Source organism: Ictidomys tridecemlineatus, chromosome 2 (assembly GCF_052094955.1).
Source record: "Ictidomys tridecemlineatus isolate mIctTri1 chromosome 2, mIctTri1.hap1, whole genome shotgun sequence".
Classification (NCBI taxonomy): Eukaryota; Metazoa; Chordata; class Mammalia; order Rodentia; family Sciuridae; genus Ictidomys; species Ictidomys tridecemlineatus.
Genome location: NC_135478.1, coordinates 143,798,084 through 143,818,238, shown reverse-complemented (window position 1 = coordinate 143,818,238; position 20,155 = coordinate 143,798,084). Strand labels below are relative to the sequence as shown.

General features: G+C 39.1%; 1 protein-coding gene across 14 annotated transcripts in view; it reads right to left on the bottom strand.

Annotated features, from left to right (window-relative positions):
- The window catches only part of Pde1c (phosphodiesterase 1C), a 603,438-nt gene that overhangs the window by 100,434 nt on the left and 482,849 nt on the right, over positions 1-20,155 (bottom strand). For all 14 annotated transcript variants that reach the window (XR_013435068.1, XM_021722262.3, XM_078039880.1 and 11 more), the window contains 5 exons: positions 16,147-16,260; positions 13,774-13,956; positions 12,748-12,814; positions 8,421-8,537; positions 6,046-6,186 (listed from right to left, as the gene is read on the bottom strand). Coding sequence is in view for 13 of the 14 variants with exons in the window: in XM_021722262.3 (XP_021577937.1) it covers positions 6,046-6,186; positions 8,421-8,537; positions 12,748-12,814; positions 13,774-13,956; positions 16,147-16,260 (622 nt within the window). In the remaining variant the exon portion in view is untranslated. The remainder of the gene's footprint in view (positions 1-6,045; positions 6,187-8,420; positions 8,538-12,747; positions 12,815-13,773; positions 13,957-16,146; positions 16,261-20,155) is intronic.

The window sequence follows — 20,155 nt, the reverse complement described above, 5'->3', positions numbered from 1 at the left end:
GTCAGCTTTTCATTACTGTGACAAAATGCCTGAGATAAAACAGTGTACAGAAAGAGAAATTTATTTTGGCTCATAGTTTCAGAAATATCAGTCCATGGTTATTTGGCTTTGTTGCTTTGGGCCTTTGGCAAGGCAGAACATCACAGTGGGGAGTGCATGGTAGAAGAAAGCTGTTTGCCTCATGACAGGAGGAAAGCAAAGAGAGAAAGAGAAAAGGGAAGAGAGACAAGGTTTACCCTCAGGAACACACACTCCCTCAGGGACCTACTTCTTTCAACTAGGCCTTGACTCCTGAAGTTCCCACCACCTCCAGTTAGCACCACAAGCTGGGGACCAACCATTCAGCACACTCCAGATCCAAACCTTAACACAAAGAAGGGATCATTGCTATGACTACACGGAAAAGCCTTTTAGGATGGGTTTGCTGAAGAAGGTTGCAAAGCAGGCTAAAGAAAGTCTAGAATGCTATAAGTGAAGATTAATGTGTAGCTTACTGGGTGATTCTGGTGGGGCTCAGAAGACTAGTGAAAGTGCAGACTGAAGGCTGTTGATGAGGTTGTAGATGTGAAGGAGGGGTCTGCTAAAAACTGACCTAGAGGCCACAACCCTATATAAAAAAGAATTTGAAGGTATTTTGTCCATGCCCTGAAAATTTGTGGGACACTGAGTTTAAAGGTTATGGACTAATTTATCTAGGGAAGGAAATTTTAAAGGCATGGGTATTACTTGCTGCTTTTAGCTAAATTTATAGGAAGAATCAGGAGCAAAGAGGAGCAGGTCAGAAAGATATGGAAAACTTGCAGTTGACCTTGTCCTAAGTTCATGCATGTAAAATTCTGACCAGGAAGAGTGCTGGTGCAACTACTAAAGCCATTAAAATGAAAGTAAGTGCTTTGCACAAGGACAATAGAAAATATACTTTGAGGACCTCTCAGGTATGGGCAAGAACCTACCCACTGCAAGGTCAAAGATGTAAAAGTGCAAATTTGTTTCCAAGACTCTCCAGGACAAAGTCTTTTTGGAAGACAGCCCTAGGGCATCCTGTTTTCTCAGGACCACTTAAGCCCACAAGGGACCCAGAAGCCAATGCAGTCATTGTTTAAACAGGTCCAGGTACAGCTCATACTGGCTGCTGACCTGAGATCCTCCATGTGATGCTGGTTTTGCAGCATGCATAATGCAATAGTTATGAGGTCATAGAAGCTTCCACCAAGACTTCACAGAAAAGCCTGGGAGGCCATACAGGGTGTGGCAGGATCAGAATCCCTATAAGCAGCTCATGACAGGGAGGGCAACGTATGCAGCTGTGAGAATGAAGCCGAAGCTGCAACAGAGACCCCAGACAATCAGAGATGCCAGGATGATGATTATCATTCAGAAGAAAACTGCAGGCAGCATGCAAAGCCAGCCCAACAGAGTGGCTATGTTGTTGCTACTAGCAAAATGGTTAGGTGTCAATGCCCAAGCTTCTGGGAGCCTGCATCCTGACATGGTATGCCCCCTGGATGCCAAACATGGAACAGTAGAATTTAATGTTTGTCCTTCTGGGTTTGGGTCTGATGACTCCTTGCTACTTGGCTATTTCTCTCTTTGGGAATGTGAATATTCACCCTGTGTCATTGTATTTTGGAAGTAGATATGTACATGGAAAAGAGCAAGTAGGTAACTTGCCCTTTTTGAGTTTTTGAGGGACTTACATCAAGCTTGAGGGACTGCAGCTAAATTTGCCTTGAGTCTTAGAGGAGAACTTGGAATTGGATTTTTGATTAATGTTGGAAGAGTTAAGATTTTAGGGACTCTTGGAGATGGAATGAAAATTCTTTTGTTTGGTGAGATAGACATGAGTTTCAGGAGGGTCAAGATCAAATGCTATAGTTTGGATCTTCAATGTTCCCCAATGGCCCATGAATTGAAGTCTTAGTCCTTGAGCTTGGTGCTATTGGCATGTGGTAGAAACTTAAAGAGGTAGGGCCTAGTAGAAAGTCCTCCAGCCATTGAGGGCCGGCCCTTGAAGTGGATAGTGGAATCCAAGCCACTTCCTTCTTCTTTCTTCTCTTTTGTTCATGGCCATGAAGTTGAACGACTTTGCTCTGTCACGTTTCCCACCATGATGTGCTACTGGGACCAATGCAATGGTATCGTCCACTGAGTTCACTACTTTCTTTGCTTGGCTTCCATGACCCCAGGTCCCCTTGCCTTTTGTCCCAATATCACTGGCCATTCCACTCGGGTTATTATTTTTGGCTCCAATTCTTTGCTTTCATTTTAAAACTCTGGAGTGCTCCAGGACCCACTTCAGAGCCTCTTCTACCTCTCTGTTCACCCTCTTTACATAACCTTGTTTGGTTCCCTATCACTATCTGGGGACAACATTCTCATGATGACCTCATCTGCAAGTCTATCCCTGACCTCACCCATAACCCAGAGTCTTTTTGTTTTCTCCCTACCTGCCATCTCCACACAGAGGTCTGATACAGATTCTGAATCTTTATATTATCCAACTCAATCTTTATATTGTTCAACTCAAAATTGTTGACTCTTTTCCCCCCAGGTCTGCTTAACCAAGCTCTCTTGTCAACCTTGTTCATCAAACCAAAAATCTAAGTTTTACTCTCAATTTATCACTTTAACTTCTGACTTCTAGTCATCATATTTATTTGTTCTAATTAGTTATACATGACAGTAGAACGTACTTTGACTATAATCAGTCATCCCATTTTAAACCCTAAAAGGCAAGTTTTTCTTTCACTCCATCCCAGTAAAGTACTTTCTAGTTCAGACTACCACTAGTTGTCTGCAGGCCTCCTCCAACAGGCTGCCTCTGAATCCATCCTCCACCATAATCCTTTTCTAATTTTTATCAGATGGCATTCACTCCCATTTCCAAAACTCATGAGAGGCTTCCCACAGCACTTGGAATAAAACTGGAACCATTGCCAGGCTTGTAAAGCCAGACCTGGTCTGGCTCCTGCCTTCAACCTCATCTTGTGCCACTGTCACCCTCACATGCTATTCCCACCATGCTCACCTTATTTCTGCTCAGTGAATGCAGCCAGGTTATTCTCCCACCAGGGCTTTTGTGCCATCGCTGACATAGTCTGCTGACATCGTCTCCTTTGGCTCTCAGCATGGCTACAGCTAAAAACCACAACTAGCTCAGCTTAAATATTACCTCTGGAGACAGTCAGGAAAGCCTGACTATCTAATCAAACTCCCAGCTTTCCCTGTATGGTGCCCAATTTTAATTCTCTGCAGAGTATTAGTGTGTCCTCTCATCTATTTTTTATTGGTCCACTCTAGCTATACTGTCCCACTAGAATGTAAGTTCTTGAAGTGCATAAGAGGTGTATCCTCACCCTGGGTCTTAGTCCACTCAAGCTGCTATAACTGAATGCCACAGACAATAGACGTTCATTTCTCATCACTATAGAAGCTGCAAAGTCCAAGATCAAGATGCTGGCTGATTTGGTGTCTGGTGAAACCTCATTTCCTAGTTCATAAAAGGCACCTTCTCACTGTATCTTCACATGGCAGAAAGAGAAGGGTCTCTGGGGTCTTTGTTGTAAGGGTACTAACCCCATTCATGTGAGCTTCTCCCTCATGACCTAATCACCTCTCAAAAGCCTCATATCACTGTCTGGTAACAACATGCTCATGACTACCTAATCTACAAGTCTATCCCTAATGATGGTATTTCCTAATACCATCACTTTGGAGTTAGGATTTCAACAGATAAATTTGTACAGGAGACACAGTTTGTAGCAACCTGTAAAGAAGTACCTAGCACCTAGCCCCTAAGACATGATCAATAAATATTTGGGTGTATTTGTGGCTCTCTCATTAGTTTTATTGATATATTTGTTTACTTTTACATAAATGCCATCCATTTTATTACTACAGCTCTGTAGATATTTTCATTTTATTACTACAGCTCTGTAGAGTAAAACTCTCCCCCCACCCATTATTCTTTTCAGAATTTTCTTTCCTAATATTATGAAATACTTATTTTACATGAATTTCAGATTCAGATGATCATGTATCATGCTAATTCTATAGGAATTTTGATTGGTATGTTTTTGAATTCATAGATTAGTTTGAGGAAAAATGACATCTATAGAATACCATCTATAGAATACCATGTAAAACACTATGTAATTCTCCACTTATTTAAACATTATTTTTGTGCCCTTCAATTTAGTTTTATAGCTTCCCTTTTGTGAGTTATAAAGTTCTTTATAAGTAATCATTTTTTAAAACTGTTGGGAATATATATTTTTCTATGATACTTATTAATTTCCAGTGTATAAGGTAGCTTTTCTACTCAGAAATTATTGGGGGTTCTTATTTCCTTTTTTTATCATTTTTTAATTATATATGACAGCAGAATGCATTACAATTCTTATTACACATATAGAGCACAACTTTTCATATCTCTGGTTGTAGACATAGTATATTCACACCAATTCATGTCTTCATGCATGTATTTTAGATAATAATGATCATCACATTCCATCATCATTAATAACCCCCTGCCCCCTCCCTTCCCCTCCTACTCCTCTGCCCTATCTAGAGTTTATCTATTCCTCCCATGCTCCTGCTCCCTCTTATTTCATCTTGTAGATAGTATATAGCTGATTTTCTAAAGGAGAGGATCTCAATATTTTCACAGTGTGCTCCTTTACTTTTTAAAATACTATATTGCATTAGGTGAGATGTCCATAAATATACCCAATAACAATATAAATGTGGACACCTGTATTTGACCCCATTCTTTCCTGGAATCACTACCAAGTGTGACATTTGTTCTAAGTTTCTGGTAGAAATCCTTTATCAAATAAACAAATTCTCTCTGTAGTGTTTCTATAACTTAAAAAAAAAGACAGCCTTTAAATAACATTTTTAAGAAATCAGTTTTACAACAACAAGTAAAAAAAAAACACTAATAGGTTTTGGTAAAATTCTGCAATGTTTTAACAACAACAATTCCTAATTATTGAGCTTTCTTTGTGAGGCAGACAAGGGGCTTAATATATTTGATACTTTATTCCTAGCTTTCAAAGCATTTTTACAAGGTGGAGTATTTTCCACCACTTTAAAAATGAGACAATATTGGCTCCGAGACTCATGTAATTTATCATAGGTCACAAATCGAATAAGTAATTAATCAAGATTTACATCCACTCTATCTAGCTCCAAAGCCAACATTCCTCCCACCGTTTTCCATTTTTAATTCAGTGAGATATTAAACCATGTCTTTCAACATGCCTTAGCTGTAAAGATAACAAATGTGCCCTGGGTTTATGAGCTAATTAATAACCACAACCAAAGAATGTCTATTTGGGTGCCAATTCTGATGGAGAAGTAAAAAGTCCTGAGACCCTCTCTGGTCACTAACAGCTCTGCCTTTTATTAATGGCTTATATCTAGGTTTAAGAAGACAAAGGCACAGATAACCAAGTTAGGTCAGCTAATACAATGGATTAGGGAAGAGAGATCCAGAAACATCTCAAGAGCAGAAAGGCTGAGCCATAATAAGCAAGAAGGTTTTTTTAATGATTATAAGTAAAAATTGAACCTTAGGTTCAAAAAAAAAATCAAATGCACACAACCAGGATAAAAATTAGCACAGTCTTGTGAAAAAGACCTAGCAGTTTAAGCCAAAAGGTAACTTGGTATAATGTGGTTGCCACATCTACTCAATATGGGTGTATATCATAGTTCTTGACCATCCCAAGAGGTCAAGAGTACCACTCTATATCTGGGAGTACATATCTTGTTTTGGATGTTATATTTTTATTGGTCATAGCCTGGTGGAAATGTTAGCAACATCCAGATATCTACTTCATCAAGTCCAGGATGGAGAAAGTTTCAGAGGCAACAAGGGGACCCCAAGACTTCCCACCGTGGTTAGATAGCTTGGGGAACAGGGAGTCCACAGAACAATGAGCTCCTTACGGGCTCAACCTCATCAGGTTTGGAACATGCTCCAACATGAAAACCAACATCACCTTTTTTGTATAACTAAGAGTTCCTATCTTTACTTACTGCCACTCCTGTTTTATAGAGGAGGTAATGTACAGTCTGGGTGACATCAGCAGCATGCATTAAATTATGGTAAGGATTTTTATGCTTGCTGTATCCCACTTCCAGGGCCTCCACAAATGAGACAAGTGCAGAAATGGGAATCTGAAAGAGAGCCACAAGCTTAATTAGTGACTGGCTTACTTTATGTGAAGAAGCAAAAGTCTAAGGCACCTTGACTACTCTTTTTTCTCGAGGATAACATGTCACATGAGGAAATTACAACTTTTCATAGTTAATAAAAATTAGTGGAGAAATTATCAGATGATTTAGAAACCCAACAATGTCCCAGGTTGAAGAACAGTCCACTTTGCAAATCATTCTTTACTTCAATTCAGGGACCCTGGGGAATGACACAAAATCATCTCAAAGAAATTTAGTCTTACTTATGTGAAAAGCAATGATTTTTGATGCAATGTAGAAAACCATGTTATCAGCAACTATGCTGATCTTCTGAATTTCCTTGTCCCCATCTATCCTTAAATACCATCCCACTCCAGTACCAAGGTACACAAGACCCCAAACAATGTGGTAAGCAATGTTGAAGGTCATAATAACAGTGATAATGAGTACCATTTTGTGGACTCCTTCACAATTCCTAACATATGGTCAGTGGAATGAGATCTTCCAAATTGCAAGTCACCAGTAACAAATTGCAAGTAATAACATGAGTACACAGACTGTTCCTGTTGCCATGTATGACCGACTATCACATTGTGATTTGGGTTTTGTTTTTTGTGTTTTGGTTTTTCTCATGTGTCCAAAGCCAGTGACAATTCCTAAACAGCCTGGTTTTCAAGAAGTCAATATTTCTTCAATTACTGGCAGCAGCTCACATCTGCTTTGCAATAACTTGATAACTGGAGGTTTTGTGTTATTTTATGTTTTCCCACAGGCAAACTGGATATGCTGCATGGTATGCATTCATGTGTTTCTCAAGACATAAAGACTTTAGTCTCTTTTCGTGAAATTACCAGTAACTGAGGACAATATTTCCAACTGGCTTAACTGATTTTCCATCTCAAATAGATATAATAGACATAGCTTCCTTTTCAATGTGGCAGAAAATGAAGAAGAATTGAAAAATGTATGTACTAAATAAGGGGACCCTGGAAACATTCATTGTGTTGTTTTCTGGATCAATGCCGTGGTTCGGGGTAAATTATGCAGTGCAGAGATAAAGGAAAAGAATTGAAGATGAATGATCACATTAGTAAGAAACACTAAGGAAAATGCATCTGAGGTTCCATAACCTGTTTCTCCTTGGTGTATTCTTCGTGCTTGCCATTTGTGGATTTTTTTTTTAAATTAAACAGGAGCATTTAAAAAAATTAAACACGAAGTCAGTGATGAACTCATTATCATTTTTAAAAGTGGGACTGCTGGGTTGTTCTTTGGAGCCCTGTGAGCCAATAAGATGCTAAGTAAAGGTATATATGTATGTGCACAGAAGATTTGTTCCAAAGAAACAGTTTCCGGCTTCATGCAGGTTTCAGATGCACAACAAATAAAGGACTTATGGGCCACTGCCATGAAGTATTTACAGTCATGCAAGAAAAAATTGGAAGCATCCTCCAATATGCAGTCCTTTGGAGGAGATAAAGACCAGGCTGTCCAGAGAACTTAATATGTTGTACAGAAAAAGCCCTGCATTTCCAAAGTCTTGTCCATCTGATGCAAGAAGTCTGAAGAGCTTGATCAGGGAGATGTCAGCAGATACACAGCAGATATCAGAATACACAGGTTCCCTGGAGGACCTGGTCTGACCTCGAGAGCCCATGGTATGAGATGGCTGAGCGGGGAGCAGAACACTGGAGACGAGTCATGCTCTTTATTTAACATGAAGAATTAATTTGAAGCATGAATGGCTGGGAAATACCAATGGTCTGTCACTGATGATATGTGAGAGTATTTGTCTGAATGAGCCAATGGGTGGAAAAAAAGTTTACAGAAGGAGCAGAGGCTCACTCTGTCTCCATTACTGCCTGGCTGACAGCAGTGGTCGATAGTACACGAGGTCGTGCTGAAATGAGAGCCGCAGGCAGCCTCCACAGGGGAGCTCGGCTATTGCAGGCTTAGGTTGTATTTCTAGGAAGACAGGGATCTGACTGGGCTCCTCCAGCCTCTCACTGTCCCTGCGACCTACCAGCCTGGGTGTAATGAAAAGTACCCCCAGGAGGAAAGCACAGCAGCCTTGTCCTAATGATGCGCTCTGAGTCACGGAGAGCAGTTTGGGCCTATTTTAAAGTATTCTCTTGGTCTTAAATCCAAAAGTCATATGAGGATGAACCAAACAGGTACACTTTATTTAGTTTTTATCGTTTTAATGAAGTACTGACCTTAAAGCGGCTGATCAGATCATAGCGGGTAAGTAATTCATAGAAAATGAATTTCAGTGCATGATCCCCACTGGCCTCATTGAGGGAAAACACATCAAAGGACCACTTGTCCACATCCTGCAGGACAGGGCAGGGAGGAAGAATGTATTAGTCTGCAGTCATTTATTGAGCTACCAATCTCCCCATTTTTGAGTCTTTCTGTAGCCTTTCCCTGTTAATTTCATAGCCCAAGAGTCTTGTCTTCCACCTTCAAATTTTTCTTCAATCTGTTAGTCCTACCTAGAATTTTCTGTTTAAAAATCAGGTCATCTCATTACTGAGCAACAAAAGCCATCATTTATTGAGTGCATGCTACATGATAGGCTTTAGGCTCTGTGATAAGTATGTAATTTTCCTGAAAACAACTCTAAGTGGTGGGTGACATTAGTCCCATTTTACAGATGAGAAAACCAACACCTGCCTAATTTCCCTAAGACCCCTTCAAGTAAGTGCTTAGGACACAAGTGGAATGAGAATAGAAACGTGTCCACTGACCCCTATGCTCAGGCTCTTCCAATCAAACCCTTGAGCTACCGCTAGGGAACTCATGAGTCCCTGGGCTGCTTCATCTTCAATCTTCTCTTCTGTCCACATCATCCAAATGACTTCCTCTTGATCTACAGTTGACAATGTTAACTCATTTAAAAGTATTCAGAAACACGCATGATAAAGTGTGCCTAATAGCATGTCACCTCAGTCTTCTGAGCTGAAACTAAGGAGAAAGCTTTCATTTCACAGGACAGAAAAATGCTACCTTTCTGAAGTCACTAATCCTGGGATCTAGATCTCAAATCTGTACATCACCTTACTGAAAAGAGGAAAAGGAAAAGCTAAGTGGAACACACACTTGATAAACCATCGATGAAGTTCTAATTTGTCCATCAAGTTACTCCAAAATACATGTAAACATGATCTGAAGTGCCTTTGACCTAGTACAACCAGCTACTTGTAGACATAGTCAACAGCGTGTCTAGTTGAAGCAACAATCATTTGTTTTCTAGTCACTTCCCAATCCTGTCCTTCTCTAAACATTCCACCTGTCAGACTCATCTTAAGGTCATCAAGGATCTATCTCTTGAAAGCCAGGGCCCAGGAAAACATCTGTTCATAGGAAAACACAAAATGTTCCTTAAGGATTTCAACTGAATTGTTTCAATTCACATTTAGAGGTAACCTCACTTCAATCTTCATGACCCTTCCATTAAAAAAAACTAAAGAAAGAGCGCCGAGTACTGAGCACAGTTTCTGTGAAGTGATTATATACATTCACAAAACCTCACAACTCTAGAAAAAGGTATCACCTCTTCCAGCATTGCAGATGGCAGCCTCAGAGAGACTGGGAAATTGTCTATGGCCATGCAGTAGCAAAACCAGGTAACAAGCCTTGGAGATCTCACTGGTGACAGATGACACTGCAAACTCAGTGAGTCTGTGCTGTGACCCAGGTCTCATCCCCAAAATACCCAGCAAGGGCCCAGGCCATACACAGCAAGTCTATTAAAGATTTACTCAAGACCTGAAGCTTTACCCTGGTTACTAAAGTTGGCACTGCCATGAGTCACAGCCATTGTCTGATCCCCAGTCCTAAGGAAAAGGCCACTGACAACTCATTGGGTTAGAAAACACTTTGTCACATCTGACAATTTTTAATCCTAGACTCCAGGATGAATTAAAAAAAAAAAAACCTTTCTATCACTGGAAATTGAGATTATCATAATAAAAAGTCAAGATTTATCTGGATATCAGTACTGAGAAATGGGAGGATGAGTGATGTATTTACTGTATATGAGGAGGAAATTCTCTTTGGCCCCTCATTTAGGGAAATCTTAATTGTGATTTTTCTAACCATTTCGGGGGCTTACTGAAAATGCTGATTCAGGATGAGAGACACAAGACTGAAGAATCCTGGGCCTGGAATCTGCATTTTAACAAGCATCTAGATGAACTGCCTCAAACCATTCTCCCTCTTTTACGAAATTTTGCCTGAGGACAATTTCCTGTTCACACAGCCAAAAGGAAGCCTCAACCTCCTCACTTCCTACCACTTTAAACCTGGAGTTTATCCAAGGTGTTGCTTCCTGAGCCACAGACAGCTGCTATTCTAAAGAAGAGAGTACTTGTTCATTTTCCAGTAACCCCACCCCAGGAGACTGGAGATAAAATACCTCAAATTAGAAGTGAATACGTATTGAATGGAAAAAAAATTAAAAGAACAAACTGCAACCTATTTCAAATTTAGAGCTGGGTGGTGGCTCATTGTTCTCTTCCTTAAATGTCATTTTAAGCCATGTTCTTATATTAGCCACAAAAGTTAACATGATAGTAGCATAATGGTTATTTTAGTGAATTGTATTTTCTCAGTTTTAGAGAAATTTTCTGCAATAGAAGAGAACAGTAGTGATTCTATATGAACTCTTAGCAGGGAGGTGGAAATGACCTCTTTTCCCAACAGGTACTATACAAAAAAAAAAAAAAAAAGAGAGAGAGAGAGAAAGAGAATCTCTCTCTCCAACTCACCTCCAATCCACTGCAAATAAATCAGGAGTCTGGGGAACTGGAAAAATATGCCATTGTAAAAAAGGTTTTGAACTTTCCCAGACAACGGGAGGTAGGGCCAAAAGAAATAGCAGCTTTAACCCTCATGCACATATTGGCAATCCATGTGGAGAAGGGTAGCAATTTAGAGCTGGTACTCACTCCTAGTTTGAATAATCTTTTCCTTTCTCCTTCAGAAAGACAACATATGTGCATCTGAGAATTTTCTTTTCCCTAAGTATAAAATAACAATTTGTGCACATCACAGGTTGTTCCATGAGTTTTTTCCCCAGTTACTCTGCATAGAAAAGAAGCTCCAATTTGGAAGAAATAGTCTCATAGATGTCTCGGTATCAGGATACCCACCTGTGTTTGTGTTCATGATAAAGGAAGAAATTAAAAATTAAAGTATGCTTTTAATGTTCCCAAGATGTTCACTGAACATTTCAGGTTCAATTATGAAAATCAATGTAATTTCATAGTGGTTGTTACAAAACACTGGATCTCACGAAGCGATTCCACTGATTAAATGGGAAAGATCACTGTACATTACACTGATGTATTGGGCATTAGCATGATAGTTAGGGAGGAATGAGAGAAAACACATGGCTTCTTGCTGTAGCCTTCCTGCTCTTAAAATAAGCTAAGAAGAGACAAAACACATAGAGACAGAAAAAGCGGAAATGAGAATCTGCTTATATAGAGTCTCCTAAGTTCAACTACTGAATGTGTCTGAGACAAGAGGCTCCTGCCTGACATTAAATTAATTAAGAACTCCCACCTGCAATTCTATTTTATTGCTGGGTAAGTTACACTATCAGCCAGTCATGCTTTTTCAGATTTCAGAGAAAGACAACAATTTTCGCACAACTTAGAATTCTACGGTGTCCTCCAAGAAAATGAACACAGTTCTATGTGTAGACACCCTACAGTGTCAACCAGCCCAGTGATTCGGGGCCTTTACACAGCCCAGCCTTGGAATCCGAAACTAAACTGGGTTTAGCACCCCTGGATTTACACCAACACTACCTGGAGGGACACATCATCTTGAAGGCTCTTAGGGATATTCTATACGATTTTCAAAAGCTTGTCTGGTTGGTAGAAACTATGAAGGATCTAGACCAGTTGAGCATAGACATTTGAATAACTTTCCATGGAGCATTTGGCTCAGTGTGAGTCTTGGGAAAACTGTAGGATATATGGGGATGGTATATATCCACAAACTCTGGGGGCATACATTCATGCCATAAAACGTTACTGAGACGTTACCATGTGGTAGACACTCTGCTATCAAATCCTATCTTTGTCTCCAATTAACTCTGTCCTTTTAAAAAATCTTGCTGAGTCTTAGTTTCTTCATCTGTAAAGTGGATTTGGAGTAGGTAATCAGGGAATGATACAATTACAATCACCAAAGAGCCTCCTAATGTTGAATAATACTTTTGACATAACACCTCCTATGACCAAGGTTAGATCAATCTCATAATTTCAGATCAATATATAAAACTAAACTCCCATAGAAGAATAGAAAGAAAGAAAACCAACATAGAGTTTGATTGAAAATATATATATAAAGACAGAGGCTGAAAATATATTGACAGTGTTAGAACAGATAAGAAAATGATAAGGAAAGATTAAAGTCAGGAATAACTGGGAAAAGAACTTTAATTGGAAACCCGTTATTTTCCAACAAATTCAACCGTACTTTCTATGAGATACTATCTACATTGTAAAATCTTTTCATCAGTATTACCTTTAATGCTTCAATAACAGCTGGTGGGTAGCTTAGTCCAACCATGTTTGATGTCCGTCTATACATTCTGGCAAAATGAGAGAGGAAAAATGCAATGTGATATCTTACAAAAAAAAAAAAAAACGATTAGCAGCCCACAGACTTACACAAAATATTGGCAAATAATAAGAAGTCAAATCGACTGGTGACCCAAGGAAACTAAAATTTCTTTTTTGATATTTTTCACAGTCACTGAAGTGGCCTAACTGTTAAATTAAAAAGATATTCAAGCAATCTCAAACATGTGAATCCTGGTAACACACACACAAAAACATTAAGTCTAGCTGCCCAGATTGGAAACTAAATTATTAAAATGGGTTACTTGTTCTGCTAGAAAAGCATATAGTACATCAAAGATGGAAGGCAGTGCAGGAGTTGAACCTGAATGATGAACCCTGTGAGCAACCCATTTAGGAAAGTGTGTTCTTTAGAACTATCCAAAAGCAAGAAAAATATCCCAGGCAAACTTTCAACTCACCATGGCATTTCTAAAATGTATAATTGCCCAATAGGGATTGCAGGAAAAGGGAAATCTATTTCTGGAGTAGCGGAGCAGTTCAATTTCAAAAGGATGACAAAATTGAAGTGTCACAGGGAACTCACACCTTTTAAATGAACTTTCCTCCCTGGGTCAGCAACTTCAAAGCACTCTGACCTGTTTCAGAGGTAGAAACATTCACCAACCCATCATCTGATCCAAAAGACAATGGATTAGATGATTTCCTTCTTTAAACATTAGACATTGAACTCAAACTAATTTTTTTTCTGGTTATCAAAAAGAATTTTGAGCAAACAAAAAAGCTTGTCCTAATGATGCTGCAGAGATTAAAATAGAGGTTTTTGCCATCTCTCATTGAAGACTACCTGCTTCCACCCAGAATTTTCTGCATTTATAAAGATGTCAGAACCACATTAGGAAGAAGCTTCTGGTTATTGGAAGCTGGCATTCCTTTTGCTGCTTTGAACAATAACGAGTGACATCTTTACCTCTCCACAAATATTCCAGCTTGCACTGCGTGAACGATGCTCTTGAACCTGGGCTTCTCCTCACTCCTCCTGAGCATCATCCCCATCTGCCGTGTAAAGGTGGAGGCCAGCCAGTCTCGGACTTCAGAAGGCACAGCATCTGACTGAATGTCACTGAGCTCATCCTCTGTATCCAGGAGTCTCCTAAAGATGAACATGAAACATAATCAGGACACTGAGACTAAATCTAAAGTTAGAACTCTCTTTTCAAAACAGGTGCCAAAAAATTGGCCACAGAATATACAGTGCCATTTTGATAAAGCTTGTGGAAACTCACTATTGATGTTTCAGGTTGGCTCCCCTGACCACACTGAATGCTCTAGGTCCATGTGTTGAAGACTTGGTCCCCAGACAATGGCGGTTTTCTGGGGTAATGGAAACTTTAAGGGGTGGAGCCTAGTGGGAGGTCTTCACGTCATTAGGGGCATGCCTCTGAAGGAGACTGTGGGACTTAGCCTCTTTTCTTCCTTTCACTTCCCAGTCAGGAGGTGAGCAGCTTTGATCTACCATGCATTCCTACTGTGACATGCTACTTTGTCACAGGTCCAAAAGCAATGGAGCCAATCAATCATGGACTCTGACTTGAAACCAAAATAAATCTTTCCTCTTTATAAATTGATGATTTCGGGTAGTTGTTGTAGTAGTGGAAAGCTGACTAACACATGGAATAAAGGGAGAAGAAGAATTAAACACATTCCCTCTGAGGCTCCACACAGATGGTAGGCACACTGTACTTTAGGAGTACCCAGTGTCCTTAACCCTTGAAGGTTTATAGAGTTTGAATGAAATTAAAAACTTCCATTTAAATATCCACTCACAAGGAGACTTAACTTAATTTTATAGATGAACTATGTGACATTATTTAAAAATAAGATATTTATTAGACATTTAGTTCCTGTTACCTATTAATTTAGAAAGAATATCAGTTGACATCAATTAGGATCATTACTTCAGAGGACTGGGTTGATGTGATTTGGGTAACTTATTATCTGAATTCAAGCAAAATTTACAAAATAATGTCATTCTTTTTTGAGCACAATGAGGTAAGCCATCTGACAGTTGTGTTTTGCTGGTTTGTCAAACTTGTTCACAGGTCAGACACCAGAAGGGAACATAAACTGTTGTACTATAATAAAACCTAAAATTACACTTCATACTATATTAATTCATAATGAAAACAAGCAGTAAAAGCAGGTATCATTGCAAAAGTATTCTTTTTTACATTAGATGCATAAATTGGGGAGAAGGGAAGAAAATATTTGAAAAAAAAAACTTGTGATAGCAAATTACCTTAAATTAGTAACATAGCATGTCATCACAAAAATAAACCATGTAAGCCTTAGATTACAGTGAACTACTTCCAGATTGGAATTGGCAAAGGAAACTAAGACATCACAAGTACTGACAGAGAAACCTGTACAAATTAGGGGAAAAAAATTAAAATAAAGCCTTTCATACTCAACATCTCAACGTTTTTCAAATGAAAAGCAATTTTGTGACTTTCAAATGCATTTTTAGTACCTGAAACCACTTTAATATTTTGGATAATTCAAGTGGAAAAATCTGCTAAGAAAAATCAATAACATGCATAAGACTGAAGAATGGATACTGTCGGCTTAAGGGAGCAAGTGTTTCTCTTCCACTTCATGAGCCTCCAACTACTGATGGATATTGTAAATTAGGACAAGTGCAATTTTTAAACGGACATTAACAAGATGTAATAACTGCAGTAAAACTCTACATTGAATAAGAAACCTTTCCACGATTGTTAGAGTTAATTTTTCTCCTTGTACATTATCTCACTTCATTGTCCTAATGGCTACGTGAGAGGAGTTTTATTAGCTCTTTTTCTAGATGAGGAGGACTAGAGGAGAAGGGACTTGTCCAGATCTGTCTCATTTACTTGCAGAAACCAGTGTTCCAAGGCCAGTTATCTCTCCTTCTCTCTCTCTCTCTCTCTCTCTCTCTCTCTCTCTCTCTCTCTCTCTCTATCTATCTATCTATCTATTAATTTATTTTGTACCAAGGGTTGAACCTAGGGGCACTTAACCACTGAGCCACAATCCCAGCCCTTTTTTATATATACATTTTATTTAGAGGCAGGGTCTCACTGAATTGATCGGAGCTTCACTAAGTTGCTGAGGCTGACTTTGAAGTCAAGATCCTTCTGCCTCAGCCTTTCCAGCTACTGGGATTGCAAGTATGCCCCACCTTGCCTGGCCCAAAGCCAGTAATTTAAATAATAGCTCATACTTGCTATGGAGGACACCTTTAAAAAGCTATTTAAAAACTTTAGCATTGTTTTATTAACTACACTGGTCATCTTTAGCTTACCTGGTTTCATCAATGTATACAGATTCAAGCACCGTGGCTGCATATTCCAGATTCTTCTTAAGGTCAACGACTGAAGCCTCCCCTCTCTCTAGCTGCTTGACTAAAGACCGTAACCTAGAGAAAAAAAAAAAGATATGGGTTTCATTAGTACAGAGGCAACAAGGAATTGGATGATTATGGTGACATAATTTGTAATCACTGAATGTCTTATTAATTTCAATACATCTGAAAGGAAAAGGCTTATGGGATCAAAGTAGCAAGTTACCAAATAAATGCATATTTCTTTGCCATCGTGAAACAAGAATAAACATTTTTCTCATCAACCAGGCCATGATCACTCCCAACACTTTCTACCCAAGTTTTATCTTTTTGAATTGCTAAATTAGTCATGATTTTGCTTTTTTATAGATTTTTATGTTTTGGGTTCTAACAGGATAGGGTAAAATAGGATCATCAGCAATATCACCAAACTCTCTCTTGAAATTCTGCTCTCAAAGGCTCTGTATTCAGTCCTGGCCATGGAGAACAGCAGCCTTTGGTCCATATATGTTGAGACATGTGAGAAGTCAGATCCCACTATTATAGCCATAAAGGATGGAAGAAATAGATGAAGACAAGTGATTTCATTGAGAAAGAATCCCTTGATCATCAGTAAAATACTCTAGGTTTTTTTTAAAATGATGGATGATGAACCAAGGAATTCCAGGTATTATTACTGCCAAGAGAAATATAGTATTTTCCAATAGAAATATAGTGTTATTGTAGTAATTGAAAAACAGCAACTGAGACACTGCAAATCCCACAGGGATCTGGAGACTGGATGGCTCTTCAGGTTGTTTGTCAAAAAAAAGAGTAGAGATTTTTGAAGACAGATTAGAGTTTGGATCCTATTTCTATTTCTCAATGTATTAGCTATGCAATGCTGGGTGAGTTATTTAGTTTCTCTGAGTGTTACCCACCAAATTTCTCAGGTTCACATAAAGACTAAATGAAATTGACATAAAATTTGTGATTTATGTCTGTTTTGTTGAAATTATTGTTGTTATTTGATGACCTTGATCATCAGAGGTAACCAAATGAGAAAATGCTGGCTGAATACTTAAGATGACTGTCAGGTCAACATTTCCCTTTGGTTTATGCAATTTGTCCTCACCTTCCTGACTTAAAAATAACCTTCGACCAGCATTTATAGGAGAGAACAGGTGGATTTCTTGGAGAGATATAAACTACTCCCCTTCTGATCTTCATGAAATATACAAAGGACATCTCTAGGAATTTAAGTGGGGAAAAATAGAGATGAAATTGGACGGAGAGTCGTTCTCATCTAACTGTGAATCTCCAACATGTGACAAAGAAATATGCAAAGGAAATGCGCAGAGGACTGTGTCAACTTGGAGGTGTTGTTCAGTCCAGCACATCTCCTTGCCAGTTCTCAGAATTGTTCTGGATGTCAGAGGCAGGACAGGACAGAGAATTGGTCTGGAAGGCCTTGCCAGTCACTCAAACACAGTGGACAGCCAGTCTGCCAAAGAATGGGGAGACTGCAGCCTGGAGCCCTGACTGCTGTTCCAAATAAGGGTTGGAGGCTCTTTGGCAGCACATTCCCGGCTAAGTCTGTCTCTAGTTCTGATTCTCACCTCACGGGGCCCAGCTACCCCTAAGCTATCTGGAGTAAAATAAGAGCAGATTTAAACTTTAAAAAAAAATTTCTTCCTTCAATTGGAGCTTAAAGATTCTACCAGGAAGCTCTGATAGGATCCATTTCAATTCTTAAAACCTAAGAGGAAAGAACAAAACAGAAGAAAATAATGAGGGAAAATATGACTAATAAAAGGACCAGAAGATGCTATCTGCCTATAATAAAGCTTCCACAGGAAATAAACAGAAAGCAGCTTTAATCAAAACAAGTTTTCCTAGGCGGCACTAAAACCTGAGTAAGCAGCTGAAAGGGGACCTAAGAAAATCAGAAAAGCATAAATGAAAACATCCCACCTAGACTTTTCTAATTTTTTCATTCCAAAGAATAAAGAACTGAATAAACTCTGAGAAAATAAAATGAATTGCTTCGAAAGTAACAGAAATTCAAGCTGCTCATATACAGCTACATGTCTAACACCAGAAAGAAATTTAACAATACCAGTTTTGTAGAATAGTATGGTATAAAAGAAGATATTTACATCTGTAATGAGTAGTATTGTCATGGATAGGCAAAACCAACAAAGATATTCTCAGGCATCAAAAAGTTTACAATGTTATCATTCATATGCTTTCCAGAAAACAAATGCAAAAACAAGCTGTAAGGCTTGGTATACTCCCCGGTCTCCGGTGAAGTGGATGGTGGATTCCCAGCCTCCATTAAATTAAGCCAAACTTGACAAAGTAGAAGAGTAGTTTCAAAAGAGTCCCTAAAGAAGTGGCTGATAAAATATAATGCTAATGCTGGGTGTGATGGCGCACACCTGTAATCCCAGCATCTTGGGAGGCTGAGGCAGGAAGATTGCAGGTTAAAGCTAACCTTAAACAATTCAGTGAGGCTATAAGTAAACTAGTGAGACCTTGTGTCAAAATAAAAAATAAAAAAGGACTCGGGATGTTGCTCAGTGGTTAAGTGTCCTTGGATTCAACCCCTGGCATAATGATGATGATGATGATAATAATAATAATAATAAGAAGAAGAATAACAACAACAACTAAGTGTAGAAATGAGCTGACACTCCTTAAAATACACCTCTATTGCCACTATCAACATCCTATGCCATTTTTACAAACCAGAGACTAATAGTCAAAAAATAAAAAAATAAAAAAATTGAAATAAGAACACCACAAGGACTATGGATTTACATCCACTGTTTTTAACAATTCTCATTCCTGGGAAAGCATAGTATTGAGAGAATCAATATGGCGTTATCTTGCTACTAGGAAGCCAGACCTCTAGACCAGAGACAGGGAGGCGCTCCCAGAGAAAGCACAGCTTGGAGTCCCACCCAGAGATTCAGATCAGCCCCACTGGAAAGGCCTGGGCTCTGTGCCACAATTAACAGGAAATCGGCACAGCAGGGGCTTCTCCATGACGCCACCAGTAGTGCCAGCCAGACACTGGGCAGTCACTCTTGTGTATTCAATGTGAAGCTCTAATCAAGGGAAGGCTGCAGGAAACAAAACTCCTAGCAAAATGGCTTCAACAACCCCAGAAAAAAAAAAAAATGACACAGAAATAAAGTACTTTTTGATGCATAAGGGGTACCAAAGATTTGGACCTTTCTAGCTTCTGAGATGAGCAGAAGACTCCTGGCAGAGAGAGGAAGGAACCTGGGACAACCCACCCTCTGTATATGAAAAGTCATCAGTTGACAGTCACCTCTCCTGATTCAAGGATGACTAAACATTAAAAAAAAAAAAATCTATAAGAAGATTCAGCAATAAAGACAGAGGGGAACACAGCAGCACTTGAAAGGCAGAGAAAAAGGACTTGCTTCTTGAAAACAAGAAAATTCACCCATGGAAACAGCAGTCAATTTTAAGAAGCATCTGCTGTGGGTTCAATAAAATTCCAGAAAGCATAGATCTGAGGAACCTAGAATTGATGCAATAAAAAGTGAACATATTGAGGGAGAAAAAGAAATTAAAAAGAAATGAAACATGACAATAGTAAAACAATACAATTTTTTTAAAAAAAGAAGCAGCAGCACCAACGTGCTAAATACCCAACTCCTGTTTGACCCAAAACCCATGTAAGATTCAAGCTGCAGCTGTCAGCCATCTGTTTTAAGTAGATGCCACTCAAACTCTTGGAGTTCCAGATGACCCTTCCCTCCTATATTGCTGAGCTTTAGCCTAGTGCTCAGTGGCTGCTGCCACACTGGCCATCACCCCACCCTCCCCTCTAACTCTTTACTCTTCCCATTAAGAACACTGCCCTGCCCTGCCTTCCCCCATCTACCACTTACTGTAAAGGTAAAATTTCTAAGCTGATTCTAAGCTGCAAAAGTCTGAGTTAAAGTGTAAAAGA